This window comes from Coenobita brevimanus, chromosome 67 (genome assembly GCF_032717465.1).
Source record: "Coenobita brevimanus isolate Jiangsu-jjx chromosome 67, ASM3271746v2, whole genome shotgun sequence".
NCBI classification, from domain to species: Eukaryota; Metazoa; Arthropoda; class Malacostraca; order Decapoda; family Coenobitidae; genus Coenobita; species Coenobita brevimanus.
Genome location: NC_137020.1, coordinates 23676463 through 23694733, shown reverse-complemented (window position 1 = coordinate 23694733; position 18271 = coordinate 23676463). Strand labels below are relative to the sequence as shown.

The 18271-nt window shown below is 41.3% G+C and overlaps 1 protein-coding gene across 1 annotated transcript in view; it reads left to right on the top strand.

Annotated features, from left to right (window-relative positions):
* LOC145405588 (uncharacterized) overlaps positions 1-18271 on the top strand; it is a 161772-nt gene that overhangs the window by 90991 nt on the left and 52510 nt on the right. Inside the window, exon 10 of the mRNA XM_080276913.1 lies at positions 596-685. Coding sequence (XP_080133039.1) covers positions 596-685 — 90 coding nt within the window. The remainder of the gene's footprint in view (positions 1-595; positions 686-18271) is intronic.

Below are 18271 nucleotides of genomic sequence, written 5' to 3'. Positions count from 1 at the left end.
CCTTTTTTTTTGTTTTTTCTTCCTCCCCCCCATAGGGAGGAGTTAAGGGGATCTTATTCAATTCTGGACTGCCATATATATGCCAACTGTGTTTGCGTATTGTGGTTAAGGAAAAAATTTGCTAATGTTAAGACAATTTGAGATTTATCACTTTCCTAATTTCATGCAACTTTTGATCTTGCTGTTACCACACAGTTTTATTCACCTTTGGCACCCTTGTAGTTCAGGGGTTAGTGATGGCAATATATAACCCATTTAGTTCAAGAAGTCTCTTGTAACCAGAAGAGAAATATCAAGAGACAGCAAGACCTAACTGAAAAGGACGTCCTGAGGTTGAAGGGAGTAATTTATGAGAAGCAGAGTTTAACCCCAGCAATCCACTGATGTAGCTATCTCTTCATTTGCTGTAGTTGCCATCAATGTTGTCATTTCTAAATGGATATAAATGTAGGACTGAATGGGTAAATGAAGGGTGTATCTAACTCATCTAGTTCTGAATGTCTCTCCAAAGTTGAATAAAATCATCTAAAGGTTGCAAGAATAGAGTGAAAAATATGTTGTAGGACTGATGGGGTTAACAATACCTTCTCCTCAGCACTAGTAATGGATGGGTCGATGGCAGCAGGAGGATACATGGTGACAGGAGGGAGCGACACCAGCAGCTCTGTGGGAGAGCATACGGGAGGTAAGTCAAGGCAGGAATTAAGGTATTGGTATACTGTTTACATTATGAGTGACAATTTTTTTGTGGTGTGAGCTTGCATTGACTTTTTTTTTTTTTCTTTTAATGGATACATTGTTTGGTGAGGAGAGAATTAACTTTTGTCCTTTACAGATATTATAAAAAGGCAGCTTATTAAATATTAGCCAAAAGACATCTCCCCCCCCCAATCATTTACATCAGAATTAATAAAAATAGCCATTATTGCTTTGCTTATATTGTGTTTCAATACTTGTTAGTCTCTAGAAGCAAATACTCTGCGTAGAAGAGGTTAAGCTGTCTTTTGTCAAATTACAGGGTAATGGTCATTCTTTTGGGTGAAGTGTTGTTAGTAACTGACTGATATTACTTGGCATATAGCTTGGTTTGTTATTCATTGTTTACTGAAAATCATGATTGTTCTGTGCCGGTTTTCATTTGGTACGAGTATATCTGAATTCTGATATATCCAGTTGATGAAGCTTGCTGTTAGTGAACAGGTTTGCAGATTGGTGGAGAGTTATGTGCAGTCTATTATAGTTGTGTTTTGAAAGTAAATATGATAAAGAGTAACATGATGGTTGTTCAGTGACTCCCAGTGGGATATGCTGATGAATGGAGAGATACAAAATGGAAAGAGGTTTGCATGCATGTGTGTAAATAGCCACAGTAACTTATGGATGTGAGACTATGGTATGGAATTAGAGTGAAAAGTCAGGAGTTTCTGCAGCAGAAATGACATTACTTAGGATTGTATGTGAAGTGTGTAGAGTGGATAGACTAAGAAATACTGTACATAGCCAATCTATGTGGATATGATATAAAGCATTAGGAGAGATACATTGAGGTGGTTTGGCCATGTGGAGAGGATGGAGAGTGAGAAACTAACGAGGAGAATGTATGTGAGTGAGACTGAGGGGAGTAGAGGGAAGGGGAGGTCGAGGATGAAATGGAGGGATAGAGTTTAGAGGTATAAGAGAGGGGGTGGGGGTGAGCTAAGGGGAGGGCAGTGAAATGATGGGGGACAGGGCAACATGAAGGCAATTTGTTTGTGGGCACCCCTTATGGGATTGAGGCATCTGGCAAAAGATAGAGAGATAGCTAATCTATTTCATGTGGAATAAGGATGTCTGTTGATAATCAGGTAGAACTGTTGGTAGATGGTATGGTCAAATGGAGAGATTGGATGTTGATAGGGTGGTGAAAGTGTATGAGTGAGTAAAGTTGAAAGAGGGAAGAGGCTTGGTAGGCCAAGAAAAGGGAGGATGGGTATGGTAAATGAATGTGCATGAGAAATAGATATGGAAGCTGAAACTAAAGAACTGACAGGAAATTGGGCTGCTTGGATGAACTGTTAATGAAGTGCGTGACAGGGGTTTAGCATTCCCCATTTTAGCTTGATAGTTGATGGATTGACTGTCAGGGAGGTAATGTCAAGTGCATCTATGAAGAAAAATAAGCAAAAACCATCTGTACATGGTTTGGACTGCAAGGTGGAGCTTGGATCGTAGGGGATTGAATGATGTGTGAACTTTTGTTTGCCCCAATTCACTAGGCTTGATACTGATAGTTCTTTCACATTCTTACTGTCCTTATTTCTGGATTCTACATCACCTCAGTCTTAGGTGGGGAAAAAAAAAAAAAAAAAAAAAAATGATGATGATGATGACAGTGATACATACCTTTCCTGCAGCACTTTGCTGACTTATCCCATGATCATTTTTGCACTAGCTTTGGTCATCTTTTGTACAAACACACAATCAAAGCCATTTGTCTGCTCCAGTGGTACAGCTTCACTTATCTAGTCCATCTTGTTTATGTAATAAATATTTCGTTCCATTCTCTCCACCACATTTTACCATATCTGTCTAGACCTCCATAGCTACTGCCTTCCCATTCTTTAAAATATACACAAAAAACTTCACCGCTGCCACTTTCATAGTCTCAGGCAAGACATTTCATCTTTGTACCTAACAGTTTTCAATCATTTTTACCACCACTCGTCTGTTTTCATTTCCATTCATCAGTTTTTCAAAATATTTTCCCAGTCTGACTCTCTTATATCTTTTTTTTTTTTACATTCCCCCACATTGCTTTTGTACATTTTTTGCAATTTTTTTTCCCTCTCATTACTACAGTTTTTCCTCTTTTTTCCATTTTAGTTTCCTGTCTTCGGGTTTGCCTGTTCTGCACAGTGTTATCATTACAGACAAACTATATACCACCCCAAAATTCAGAGTTGCAAATCTCTGCTCCATACATTGCAAGTATCACCATTAGTTTTCATTCATTCATTCATTGCCAGACGCCATGTATCCCAGATAGGGTGGCCAAGGGACTTAGAGTTAATTGTTTTACAGGGAGGGGCACTAATCCTCCACCAACCCCACTTGACACATAATAAAAAAAAATCCATTTGCAGATAATTTGAAGAGGATGAAAATGTTAACTTCACACATTTTTTCTATTCAGTATATTCCCATTTCTTCATAAGAATTTCTTTCTTGTATGCACCGTTGGGTCTGGTTAGTACTTGGATGGGTGACCGCCTGGGAACACCAGATGCTGTTGGCATCCCTAAGTGTCAAGTGGGGTTGGTGGAGGATTAGTGCCCCTCCCTGTAAAACAATTAACTCTTAGCCATTGGCCACCCCGTCTGGGATACATGGCGTCTGGCAATGAATGAATGAATGAATGTATGCACCCCCCCCCTTTCTCTCTCTCAGCTCAGCTCAGCTCAGTATCTGCTTACCACCAAACTGTTCCTTCCCTAATAATCAGAACTTCTAGCTCTGCACAAAGCTTTAGCACTCCTTTCTCATATTCCACAGATTTTTCAATCCTAGTTTATTGACCTAACTTTTCCATTACCTTGGTGTTCATGGTTCTCACATATCCTACCTCTTCTAGTTTTTTATGTAGTCAGCATACAAGAAATATGGAAACAGTATCTCTCTCTCTCTCGACCCCAGGGATAAGTACTTTGGTTGACCAGACCAAGGTGATAAATCATTTTGAGATGCACAGAAAGCCATTTGGCCTGCCACTCAAAATCACTTGTAGGTAGCACTAAATCAGTTGAATGGCTGGTGGATGGCCCCATGCATCACATTCCATTCATATTTTGGTAAAAGACAGCATAACCTCTGGCATGTTTGTGTTATGCCTAGAGATGCAAGTTGATGAACAGATAATCTGAGTACCATCCACGCTAACATTTGTAAGTACTGCACGATACTTAAAATTTCAAACTGCAGCATACTCAGGTAACTAAATTTTGTGCAGCATACTCAGGTAATTAAATTTTGTGGATGGAAATGTTTATTAGAATACACAGTAAGTACAGTATTTTTTATATGAAACTGAACTGGTATGAAGTTGTTTAGAGCTGAATTGTAGTGACAAGGAATGTCTAGGTCAAAAAGTCAAAGGCCCTTTGGAGTACCGTATTTGGGAGTGATATATGACAGTACAGCTCAAACTTCATTTCTCAAATTACATTTGCATGGATAATAACTCTTGCCAAAATATTCCATATAAATCCCATCTCTTAGCATATGGTAATTGAATGCTGCATAGAATGTATTTTTATACAGCACCTACTATTTTTAAGAATCTGTCGTATTTGCTGTTGGGAATATATGAAATATTTTGGAAAAAACAGGCATGTTGTAGTAGATTGTTGAGTGCATTGATTCTTTTTTTTTTGTGTGAGTTTTATTAAAGCTCTCCACAAGATGGTTATACAACTTCACTTTGTACTGAAACAGAATCATTTAGTCGTAATACAACTCAACCTAGTAGGTCAACTGGAACACCTGCATAAATGCAGGGAATTAACTGGAAACTGATGATAATCCTTCCATAAAGGAGTACACCAATGACAGTAGCAGTATTTGATAACCGTTTTATTTGATACATCGTGCTCATTATTGAGTAATGATTTGCACTATATTTTTGATAATGAAGTAATCAGCTGACATTCAATACTGTACCTGATTCAGCACTACATGCTGTTTGCTTGGTTCTCAAATATTATAAAAGTTAATGTTTTAATGAAACTCTTGAGAATGTCATCCATTTTTATATGTAGTTTATGATATCCAGTTTCAGTACTCTTTAACTGCAGTTATTGTGATGTAAATGGTGGTACAGATAGTAATGTGACAGCTTAATGCATTATACAAATCATCAGTTATATTTCCTCCCTTTGCATTTTGCTTATTTTTTCTTTAAAGTGTTTTTCTCATGCTCACTCCTTCATTTTCCCCCAATAAGATAAAGCTCAGCTCCTCCAGTGACGAGCATGACTTGTCTTCATCCCAGTGGCCTTAGGTAAAGCTACGTTTACTGTTTTATTTATGTTCTGCCATTTGCTTCCTCTTCTGTGCCCACGCATGATTTGTTTTCACCTTTTGGAGTCTGGTAGTTTATGGTACTTTCTTACAGAAGACCCTCTGTCAGATTAACATGAGTTATTTAATATGTAGATGCTTGTGGAACTTATAATTTATGGATGATATGGTATCTTGACACATGGCTACATGTTACAGTGACTAGCTTACAAGTAACCAGACAGGACGTTGAGGGTTTATTGTACTCATACAAAGTAAATTAGTGTTCTTGGTGACTGGCTGATGAACACTGCATGAACATCAAAGAAAAGTATGTGGATGGTAGTATTTATTATGGTATATCTGTATTTTCTTGTGTCTCCAGGCACTACCACTGGAGACTATACTAACTTTTATTCTGATTATAGCACTCTTATGGCAACTATTGTACATATTAAATTCTATTGCTTTGAATATGTAGATATCAGTAAGACATTATCTTGCAGTAAGCATTGCATACAGCTTCTACATGCATAGTATGACATCTTTATCTGCATCTCCCAATTTTCTAATATTTCATTACAGTATAGTACATCTCTAAACATGCAGTAGTTGGGTCTTCCTTATTCATTGTCTGACAGCTTCAGGAAAAATATATAGGAAAGAAGAGGGAGCTGTACATTGTTCTTGTTAATTTAGAGAAGGCCTTTGACAGAGTTCCTTGGGAGGTGGTGAAGTTGACAGTGAGCAGACTTGGGATCAAGGAATGGATGGTTGGAGTGGTTATGGCAATGTATGAGGGTGCCCTCACCCAGATGAGTGTGAACAGAGATTTGTGTAATGAGTTTTCTATGCAATGTTGATGTGCATCGGGGGTCAGAATTGAGCAACTTATTGTTTGTCATGGTGCTTGAAGCTCTCTTACGTGAATTTAGAAATTGGCTTCCGTGGGAGATGTTGTATGCTGATGCCTCTATGTTGATTTCAGAGAATGAGTGGGAGGCAGAGGAAAGATTGAGGAAATGGAAGGCTGGAATGGGTTTGTTACAAGGTTTTTAGAGTATCATCATCATCATCCAATCCCATGTTGCCCCATGAGGAGCGTAGGAGACCGGGGCTAGGCAAGTTGGTCCTAACATTTAAGATGAGAATGACCAGTCTCACTCACCCCTGAATGGCATTACATGAGCAATAAACCTCAACCATCCCTTGGATATAAACCTGCACAGGCTCAATCCAGTTGGGACACCTTAATTACCCACTAAACCACCAGCTGCCATAATTTGGTTATATGGTTACCACCCAGAGTAGTAAATACTGAGTAAATGCAGTTAAAACAAGTGATGACATCTAGGGCTGATGGCAGTATTGTCAGAGCAGTGGGATTGTGGCCATATGCAGTTTCCCACAAGGGTGTGGGAAGTAACTCCATCTTGTACAGTGTTTGTGATAAGTGGATTCATAAAAGATATAGTGGTATTAGAAGTAGACCGTGAAATAGTGCTGATTTCATGTGTGCAGTATGTTGGGGGGAGCATGTGGAGAGTGACACATGTGAAAGGATTGATCTTGCTGGAGAGTCTCTTGTGTGTGTGGAGCTTTTTATTTGGGGGGCATGTTATGTGCTCCAGGTGGGGCTGTAGCTAGCTTTATGGCTAGGGTAAGTAGTGGTTGGAGGAAGCTCAGGGAGCTGTTGCCACTCCTGACTCCTGTGTTAAGAGGTCTTTGTATGCAGCATGTACTAAGAGTGTAATGCTGTATGGTAATGATACCTGAGCAGTAAAGGAGGAGGATATTTGTAAGCTCAAATGTACAGAAATGATAATGATTAAGTGGATGTGTAGTGCATCCTTGAATGAGACACCCATGGAAGGGAGTTAGGATTGCAAATGAAGAGTTGAGAGGAAGGATGGAACTTGAATGTATTTGTGTTGTGATAAGGAGGGGTAGATTGAGATGGTTTCGGCACGTTGAAAGGATAGAAGATGACAGCGATAGTAAGAGGTATGAATGTCAAGGGTAGAGTTGAGAGAGGAAGACTGAAAAAGACCTGGGATGAGGTCATTGAGTGTGACCTTGGGGATAAGGGACTGAAGAGGGAGGCTGCCAGAGACTGAACAGCGACAAGAGCTGCCATTAGGTGACCAAGACCAATGTATGCAAGTATTTAGGAGTCTTTTGTAAACAAAATGATCCATGTTAAATTATGAGACTTCACAAATTAGAGGATTATCTAAAGACTAGCACTTTTCTTAAAAGCCTCCGTTTATGGAAATGTTTCATGCATAAGATAAACCTTTAGTTACTATTACAGGATGTGAATGGTTGCATATAAGGCTTAATTTTTGACTTGAATGTTCTACCACTTGTCCATGAGGCATTTGCTTTATTTTTAAAAATCTGAATATACAATACAAATTACTCTCGAGGCCTTCTCAGTCAAGCTAGTCCTGTGTATTCGACATACCTATACATCACTGTCCCCACCCACATTTTCCTAGCGGAAATGGTGTCTAGGTGCTACAGAACCCTTATAGTCAGGGGGTTATCGTTCTTTCACATCATATTCAGGCTGTCCAGGGGCTTCTTTGTGAATTAAGGGATACCTGTATTACATATCACATTATCTGTAGTGCCTATTGACAAATTTTGAAGCTGACTGTGTATAATTATGATCTGAGAAGTTACTGTTTTATTCCATATTTTGTAAATTTTTTTCCTCCTGTCTGTTAAAAACTGTGACAAATTTTTAGATCATCTTGTTTATGTAAATGTAGGATTTTGTGAAATATGTTTCTAATTGCCTAAGTTTGTTGTAGTTCTGCTGCATACAATCATGCCCCGGTATGCAGTGAAGTTGCATGAAGTGAAAATGGATTGCATACCAGGAAATCATATTCCGAGGTAGATTTAACATGGATTCAGTGGGAAGAGGGAGAGGGCCAAGGACCATGTAACCTAAAATCTCAAAAGACATTTCTGCCACCCACCTGAAGTATGTCTTAGACTGGTCCGAGTCGTCACCCAAGGTACCCCCTGAGGCTGGGGAACAGCCTGAAGGGCCTGGATGATCACCCCCAGGTCCTCAGGAGGTGGTGAGTATTTCACACATAAGGTATCACTTCACTTAATATTGCATACTGCTCTATTTGTTGCACACTTATACCGTTATTTGGCAATAGTGATGGTGTTTTGATGGCCTTGTATGTGCAAGACTTGTGTAACACTTAGAATGCAAAGGAGACAATCATAGCTGTGGGACATGTGAGTGAGTGGACGAACAGGATGGGGTTTCAAAGGGTGGCACAAAGCAGACCATGTGTGTAGAGACCTTAGATTGGGATTCTGCACATATAATTACTAGGTGGCCACCTTGGCTCAAGCTTCTAACTGTTGCTTGCATAGGTGACACCAAGTGTGCATGGATCGTTGTGTGCAACCACCACAGTTATCTTATAAGTGAATTGCACAGTAGTTTACTTGAAAATGGGAATAACTTTTTTTTTTTTTTTTTTTTTTTTCCTGTTATATCAATTATTCACATACTGACTGAATACATGCAGTAGGAGTTTAAGTTCAACATCCACCATGATGTGGCCAGCTAGAAGAAGATCTGTGGGTAACAATCTTACCTCTCACCATCAGTCAAACAGAGACAAGGATAAAAAACTACCTCTGGCATCAGTGGTGTATTGAGGCAGTCAAGTGTAGTGGCCGTACAGTCATCAGTAACAAAAGTACAGCATTCAGAATACTGAAATGCAATACAGTATACTGGTACGTTAATGGACTAATTGGGGCCCAAGCCACTCTGAAAAACGCAAAATTCTGATAAAAGCGACATCCGGACCTCCTCCTGCTGACTTGGACTTTTTCCGATATATCAGACATTAGTCTGGATAGCATGAATGGTTTTTAAACTGTTTTGACTATCACTGCGGTACTGTACTGTGTTATAACTTCACTACATTAATCAAACAGTATAATATATATAATAATACTGTACTGTACACTGACAAACATGTCTTTTATCTGCCTTAGTGTGGTGAACATAGCTGAAGTGGTCGGGCAGTCCGGACTGCTTCTGGCTTTATTAGACTTTTTCAGATATACTGCATAGGAAGTTAGTCCGGTAGCTCCTCGATTCTGATAAAAGCGAATTCCAGTCAACTGAAGTCCGTTATATCGAGATTTTACTGTATTGAGTTTTAGGAAGAATATTAGAGGAGAGAGAGAGAGAGAATTTTACTGATGGCTACAGAATAGTACAATACAGCATTACAAAACTGAAATGCATTGAGAGAACTGGGAGTCAGTTTGAAAAAATGTCATCAGTCAGAGAGGTACGAATATAATCAGGCTGACAGCCATTCCCATACAGTCACCCTTTGGTATGCAGAGGGGTTGTGCCAAGTGAAAACTCATTGTAGACTGATTTATCATATACAGCGCTGCCTCGTTATGCAACAGGGTTGTGTCAAGTGAAGACTTACTGTATAACGAATTATCGCATAATGAAGTCACTATAAATTGGGTTCATTTGGGTTAGGGAAGGAGAACTTGACTGCGAAGCCTAAAGTGACCTAAAAATCCTCTGCCACTCACCTGAAGTTTGTCCTATGCTGGTACAAGTGGTCACCAAAGGACCTCCCCCCACTTCCAGGATGGGGGACAGTTTGAGGGCCTGGATGACCACTCCTCACATAAAGCTATGGTATCACATCACTTAATAGTTGTTCCCTAAGCAGTCTGGCCAAACAGCCCTGAGTCCCTAAGGAAGGCCATGGCTGAGACCAGGCTTTCCCACAGAGCTCTCAAGGAGTGTATGTTGTGCTGGTGGCGCAGGCGATTGTGTGCAATGCATTCTTCCAAAATATGCGTAATAGCATGAGGTGCTGTGTTGCATCCTGGACAGGCATCAGTGATGGAGTCATTCAACCTCATCTGATAACTCAAGAAGGCTGGATGATGCCCACATCTCAGCCTGGCCAGGTGGACCCTGTCCTCATGAGGTCTGTAGAATGTTGTAATGTGTTTTAGTGAGGTTAGAAGCCTAAACAGAGCTTGCATAATTCATCACTGAATGTACATACAGTATTGTCGGTATACTGTGGTGGTGGTTTCTTTGTTGTGTCCTAATGTTGTATGCACAAGTGACCTTAGTATGTTGAATCTTGGTTTTAATTTGTTTTTAATATTTGTGATGTGTTGTTTAATGATTCTGATGTATTGTACATCACACCAAGGATTTTGTGTGTGGGGGGTAGGGGAGGGTGTTGTTTATGGTGAGGTGTGGAATGTGACTATGTTCTGCTGTCCAGTTTGTGAGTAGGGTCACTGTAGATTTGGCTGGGGCTATTGTGAGTCTGCGGTGAACCATTCGTGTAGTGTGTCGAGGTAAGGTTGGAGGATTCATGCAGCTGCATGCATTTTGATGCGTACGCATAAGTGTTATGTCATCTGCATGGGAAGCTATGTGTATTTGTGGTGTGTGGGGTGTATGTCATGCATGTATAGGTTAAAGAGTGTAGGGGGCAAAACAGATCCGTGGGGGACGCCATTTGTGAAGTTTCTGATGTTAGAAGACTGACCGGCAAATGTTACATATACACATATGCTTGCTAAATAGTTTGCCAGCCATCTTTTTGTGGTACTGTGCATGTTTGTGTTGAATACTTTGTTTGTGAGGTTGTGGCAGGGATGGCATCAAAAGCTTTGCCAATGTCTAGTGTTACTAGGAGTGTTCTGTGTGGTGGCCTAGCTGAAATGATGCCATCAAAATCTCTGTGTAGGGTCTGTAAGAAGTGTGTTTCAGTGTAGTGGCCTAAAACCCTGATGTGATGAGGCTATGGGGATGTGAGGTATAACTAATTGTAATACCAGTCATTCAGTGACTTTGGAGGGGGTGCAGAGGAGTGTGGTGTGGCGGTGTGAGGAAGGTTATGTGAGGTCTTTGTTGGGTCAGTGGTTAGTGATGATAGTACCGTGCTTCCAGATGTTGGGTATTATGTTTTGTGCATAGCTGTGGTTTGATATGTTGGTGAGTGCTTGTATGCCTTGTGGTCCAAGGTGTTTAAGGTGTCTGTTGCTTATGTTGTCTGGGCCACAGGCAGATGAGTGCTTATGGGTGCTAATGATGTGCTTTGTCTGGTTGTAAGTGAAGGGTGCAAAGTCTGGGTCTGTGGGGAACTGTCTCTTGTGTCGGATGACACATCGGTCGTCGCAATGGGGGTTTAGATGGCTGACATGTGAAAAGTGATTGGTGAAACTGTTTGCTTGTTGTTTGTTTGAGAGTATGGTGTCTGTTGTTGTGATGGCAGTGTGTGATTGTATTGTTTTGCTGTTGGAAAGTGTGATGTTGATTAATGTTTTGTAGAGTTTGCTGGTGTTTGTTTTGTGATTAAGTTTTTGGAGGTAATTATTCCAATTTAGTGTTTGCTGCTCTGATATTTTCTGTTTATTTAAGTGTTGAGTTCTTGTATCTGTTGTATGGTGTCTTATGTATGCGGTGTTGGGGAGTGTTGTAGTGTGTTGTGTTGACTGATGAGGCCTTGAATTTCTGGTGTGAAGCTGGGGCTGTTTCTCTTTCTGTTGCCTCTAGGGATGTGTCTTTTGTCTGCATTTTGAATAACTGTATTGAAAATGTGCTCAGCGATGCTGATGTTTGTGATGGGTGTACTGTTTAATGTTTCAAAGTGTTATTCTGTTTCAGTTGTGAAGGCCTCCCAGTTGGCTCTCTTATAATCAGTGTGTGTGTGTCTGTGGCCAGCTGGGGTGAGTCTGGTTTTGGTAGTGATGATAATTGGGAGATGGTCAGAGCCAAGGATTTTGACCACTTTCCAGGATGTTGTGGGGGAGAGGTTTGAGGAACATAAGGTGATGTCTGGGGATGATGGGAGGAAGAGGGCTTGGTGTGGGATTTGAGTATGCTGGATATTGTTGAGGATGAAAAGATTATCTGTTTGGGATTGTAGTACCAGCCCTCTATCTGGATCAGGGTTGTTAACATGCCAGGCCGACACGTTGGTGCTGAAATCACCACTCAGGATGATGTTGGTTATGTTAGTGATGTGGTGTGTTTGAGGAGATTAATTGTGTGGTACTGTGGGGGATGACTGGGAGGGAATGTATGTATTGGCAATTGTTATGTGTGATTTGTTGCCAATGCATATTTTAACTAATTGTATTTCTGCTGTACCACATCACATGACAATACAACACATTGCACTATTTAAGTACTTTCGCTGTTATTTGATGATAACAATGGTGTTTCTGTGGCCTTTCCTGCACAAAATAAAATGAAAGGCAATGGCCACACTGTAAACACTGGGTGGGGATCTTGGCCCAGTCAGTTGTGTAGAGGCCCAAATAAAGGATGATGGTTACATAAGGTTGACAAGAGTCACAAGTCACAAGTTTCAGTATTTCACATACAAAAAAGTATCACTTCACTTAATACTGCACACAGCACTATTTGTTAAGCACTTGCAATGTTATTTGGCGATAACAATAGTGTTTCAGTGGCCTTTCATGCACAAAACTGAATGAATGGCAACGATGACAGCCAGTGTAAACACTGGGTGATCATTTTGGCTTGCGTGCATTACCATGTCCGCACGAGATTCATGGAGGCAGCCACAGAATATATCATTGTAGTGAAATTGCGATCAAAATTTAATGTGATTTATCACATAATGAGGTGTCGCATAATGATGGGTTCAGTGGGGATACGTTTGGGGTCAAGGGCCAGGCAAATTAAAATCTCAAAAAACATTTCTGCCACCTGCTTGAATTATGCACTGGGCCAGTCCAAGTCACGACCAGGGGTACCCCCTGAAGCTGGGGACAGTTGGAGGCCCTTGGCAATCACTCCAGGTCATCATGATAAGGTGAGGGGAGATGGGGAGAGAAAATGGTGAAGCTGAGGGAGAGCATAGCTGTGAGGCCTAGGATGAGTGTAGTGGTGAGGCCGAGGGAAAGCACAGTGGTAAGGCCGAGGGAAAGCATAGTGATGAGGCCAAGGGAAAGCGTAGAGATGAGGCCGAGGAAAAGCACAGCAGTGAGGTCATGGAGAAGTGTGGTGATGGGGTGGGGAAGCATGGAAGAATGAAGGCCGGGAAGTGTGAGGGTGAGCTAGGCAGCTATAAAGACTAAATAGAGAAGAGGCAGGTGAGGCAGGACACAGTGTTCACACCCTACTCGTTGATGGCCTTGGTGCTTCCGTGGTGATGGTGACTGTCGCAAGGGGGAAGGAGGAGATGACAGTGGTCTGCTATGCTGCCTTAAGTTGCCACAAGTTTCCTGTACAGCCTCAAGTGTTGTTCCATACTGTATGTAGCTGTGTCACTTCTTATGGGGTTTGAGTCTTGTCCTGGCTGTATGAAATGGCATTGTCAGTCGTGGCAAGGAACCCTTTCAGTGTCGATGTCCAGGTCTCGAATAGGCACATCCTCCCCACTGTCCACGCTGCCTTGCTGTGTCTTCGTCACACATTCCTATACCTCAGTGAGCTCCTGTGTGGAGAGTTGCTCGATGAAGCTCTTGAGGACCTCTTGCACATCAGTCTTGCTGACCTTGTCAAACCCTGCCTTGTGCCAGAGGTCAAGGATTACACAGCAGATGTTCTCCACTGCCAGGAACCCCATGAAGGAGAGAAGACACTTTGGCCATGCTTTCCTCCAGGTGACATTCGCATTGCTCAGCTGTACCTCTTTCCATGCTGCTTTGATGTTGTCAGTGGTGTTCTTTATGTTGTATTTTTCCCAAACCGGCATACTGCATCAGCTTCCCCTGAGTCACTTGCCCTCACCATTTGCTCCATGGTGCAGTGGAGGTAGTGGGCCGTAAGGGTGGGGACGACACCTTTGTCCATGGGCTGAAGTAGTGATGAGTTGGGGGCAGGTACATCACCTTGATATTGTCCACCCAGTCAGAAGAGTGTGGTGGTCAGCCAAGCTCTGGGGTTACTTTTCCAAACCACCACCAGCTTCTTAATGTACCCTGCCAGTGACTGGGGTTCTCCCAATGATTTATGAGCAAGAATTTCAGCTTAAGGTCCTCTCTCTGCAATTGCACCAAGAAGGAGGGTAAAGTGGTCCCTGGCTGCCTTAAAGCCTGGCACATGTCATAGTTCCTTGCTAATGTAGGTCTATCTATCTATCTATTGCCAGACGCCTCAATCCCGTTTGGGGTGGCCACAAACAAATCACCTCCACGTCGCCCTGTCCCCCGCCATTTCACTGCCCTGCTCCCAACTCACACCCCCCTCTCTCATATACCTCTCCACCCCATCCCTCCATCTCATCCTCGGCCTCCCCCTCCCTCTTCCCCCCTCCACCTCACTCACATACACTCTCTTCGTCAGTCTTTCACCCTCCATCCTCTCCACATGGCCAAACCACCTCAGTGTGTTCCTCATAACGCTTCCTATCACATCCACATCAACACCACAACGCTCCTTTATATCCTCATTCGTCAGCCTGTTTCTCCACGTGACTCCACAGGCTCCTCTTAAATAACTCATTTCCACTGCTCTCACTCTTGACTTGTGTCCTTCCAACAATGTCCAAGCTTCACTTCCGTACGTTAGAGTTGGTATCACAATACTGTCATGTAGTAACTTTTTCACTTCCATGCTCACTTCCCTGTTTCTTATCACTGCTTTCAAGGAACCAGCAACCTTTCTTCCCTGCTGTACCCTTTCAAGCACTTCACCCTCCAAACCTCCATCCTTACTCATCACACTACCCAAATACTTAAACGTACTCACATTTTCCAATTCCTCACCATCCAACCTCGCTGTACATTCACTAACTTCACCTCTCTCAAAGACCATCACTTTACTCTTCCCTACATTCACCTTTAGGTTCCGTTTCTTACACACACTCTCAAACTCATCCACCAAGCCTTGCAGCTCCCCTTCGTCTTCACTCAACAACACAGTATCATCTGCAAACAACAGTACAGGGAGTTTCCAAACACTATCCTCTCTCACCAGGGCCACTCCAACATCCACTACCCTACCTTGTACCTCTTTTATTACCCCATCCATGTACAGATTGAACAACCATGGAGACATGACACATCGCTGTTTCAAACCAACTTTCAAAGAGAAAAATTCACTCAGTTCACCATCCACACGCACTGCAGCCTTCGCACCATCGTACATACTCTTCACAGCATTCAACAACTTCCCATCTACTCCATATATTCTTAACACTTTCCACAATCCTTGTCTATCCACCCTGTCATATGCAACAGTATACTACATGACAGTATTGTGATACCAACTCTAACGTACGGAAGTGAAGCTTGGATGTTGCTGGAAGGACACAAGTCAAGAGTGAGAGCAGTGGAAATGAGTTATTTAAGAGGAGCCTGTGGAGTCACATGGAGAGACAGGCTGACAAATGAGGATATAAAGGAGCGTTGTGATTTGGATGTGATAGGAAGCATTAGGAGGAATACACTGAGGTAGTTTGGCCATGTGGAGAGGATGGAGGGTGAAAGACTAATGAACAGAGTGTATGTGAGTGAGGTGGAGGGGGGAAGAGTGAGGTGGAGGGGGGAAGAGGGAGGGGGAGGCCGAGGATGAGATGGAGGGATGGGGTGCAGAGGTATATGAGAGAGGGGGGTGTGAGTTGGGATCAGGGCAGTGAATTGGCGGGGGACAGGGCGACGTGGAGGCGATTTGTTTGTGGCCACCCCGAATGGGATTGAGGTGTCTGGCAATAGATAGATAGATAGAAACCATCTGTTGTGAGCCAGAATTCCATGTTACGAGGAAAGCTGCCAGAAAATTGTGTTCGGGTGATGAGATGAATGATGTGGATTTTGATTTTTGGGTTTCCCATGAGTTTTTATCAATTTCAGCCATTTGTTGTGATGGATAATGACGTATGCCAGATAATGCACTGACAGATGATTGCGAGTTTACTGTATACCTGTATATCAAGTTTAAAATCTGAAAACAATAGTCAACATTTTTCATCCTAGTTATGCTTTAGTTACCAATTTCACTGCTACGTACACTTTTTGGTGACGGCTGCTTTGGGTTATTGCATGAACTGTACTGTCTGTGTTTACAATATTTATGTCATATGTCTAATACAGCTATAGAAGACAGAGTTGCCATATTCCTGTGCTAAGCATATCAAGACCTGCCACAAATAGCAACTTTGCATCTGCAGCTGTACCTGCTAGATGAAGCAAAAATATGCTAAAGCTTTTCCTGTAGAGGGAGGATGTTAGAAGCAGAAAATCGTAAGTCAGCGTGAGCAGTTATAAATAGTCTTCATGCTTTTCCAGAGTACAGTATTGTACTTGCATTATGATACTGTTAAGTGTTGTTATGCATGTACTGCCCAACTTTACCATAAATAAATGTTTTTTCCAGCACTTAAAAGCAGGTTTGCATGCAGTTTAGTACTGCACATTATATTTATTATGTGATGATGATCATGCTTTATACTTTTAAAGTGCTGCAGGTATAAAATGATAACTGTTATTGTTTGGTGTATTAATCATTACTGGCTAAATGTATTGATGTGTTAACAACTTAGATTTTCCATAGACCAATAATGTACTAATCCTGTACTGTAATTTCTAGGCAAAAAACAAGTTTACATTTCCTTCATCCTTGTTCTTTCATTTAGTCATATTTTAATGATCTAGACAAAACTTCATTCATGACTGCATTTTTGTCGTAAATAACCCACTTAATTTATATTCACAATGCATTCACATTTTATCCTAGTGTTTTATTCAGATGATCCTTATAGTACTGTATTGTAGAAGTACATCTGTTTCTGAGGTTCATTTTAAGCTTTGTTTTATCATAGCATATTTTTATCATTGTATAAATCAGTCAGATATGCTTATATCCTTATCTTATTCTCTCATAGTTACTATCACGATCCAAAGTCTCTTTACCCCCCTGAGTGGAGGAAGGTCGAAGCCAAGGTTGAAGAAATGACGGGCCACGGAACACAGGCCAGTTCATGATGGAGGGGTTCACTAACCTGAAGCTTAGGATAATAAGAATCACCCGGATGAAACACACGAGCCTATTTATGAATCACGGTATCATGAACCATTATTAGTCTTGTATACTGGCAGTGTCCGATCATCTGGTCTTGCTACAACCTTGGCTTCGACCTTCTTCCACTCAGGGGGGTAAAGAAACTTTGGATCGTGATAGTACAGTCGAGCTCAAGTGTTCATGGTAATGAGGTTTGGTCTATCAGATTTTTGTAGATAAGGAGGGAATGCTAAAGTAACACTACAGTAAATGCTTCATATACAGTACTGAATTTATGGGGGGGGGGGGGAGAGGCTCACGATTCAGCCAACAGTAACAGACTTATGCATTTACACTTTTATCTCAATTTTTGGGTTGAGGCATCTGGCTATAGATAGACAGATTGTGTGTTTATACTGTTTATCTAGATGCTGTATAAATATACATTAAATACAGTATTTCCAAATCAATAATAAACAGCAGAACAGGAAATGCAGAAAATTATTGTACTCTTTCCTGGGTAATTATCTTCTGTTTGGTGTGGTGGCCATGTCATCTCATAAACTGACATTTTGTTCGACATACTTGAAGGTTGCTCGGTAAGTTCACGGAAGTCAGTATACCCAAAGTTCAGGTTAACAAGTTTGATATAGTGAGGGTTTACTGTATTAACTAACCATTATAAAGACGCTGTTTTAGGCCTTTTAACATCATGTGCGATTTTAGACAAGAATATTGCTTCACCTTTAGTTGATTATAAAAGTCTTACAAAGTGTTAAGGAAAGTTAGTTAAATGCCAAAGATTGCTTTACTGGGTTTCCAAAGTAATTGCTTGCAGTCTCGCTAAGTACCATAAAGAAGAGTATCAATGTTTATGTCTGTGGCTGTATGACTCACTGTATCGTGGATTTGTGAATTCAACTGTATATATGGTCATATTTTTCTTATGGGGATGTGTTAACAATCACTTACTACCTGTGGTGGAAGGAGTCTTTAATTTTCTATGATAAAAGAGGGGAGACTGGAAGTGGCACATTCTTCTATGAATGATACTGACTGAGTGAGAATTATCTGTGGCATCAACTACTAAGATCACTGGTGGCATATGGCAAAAGAAAACCCAGAATTGAAAGGAGCATGTAGGAATATTCATTAAAAATTATATATGTATATATATATATATATATATATATATATATACAGTATATATTTGTGGTA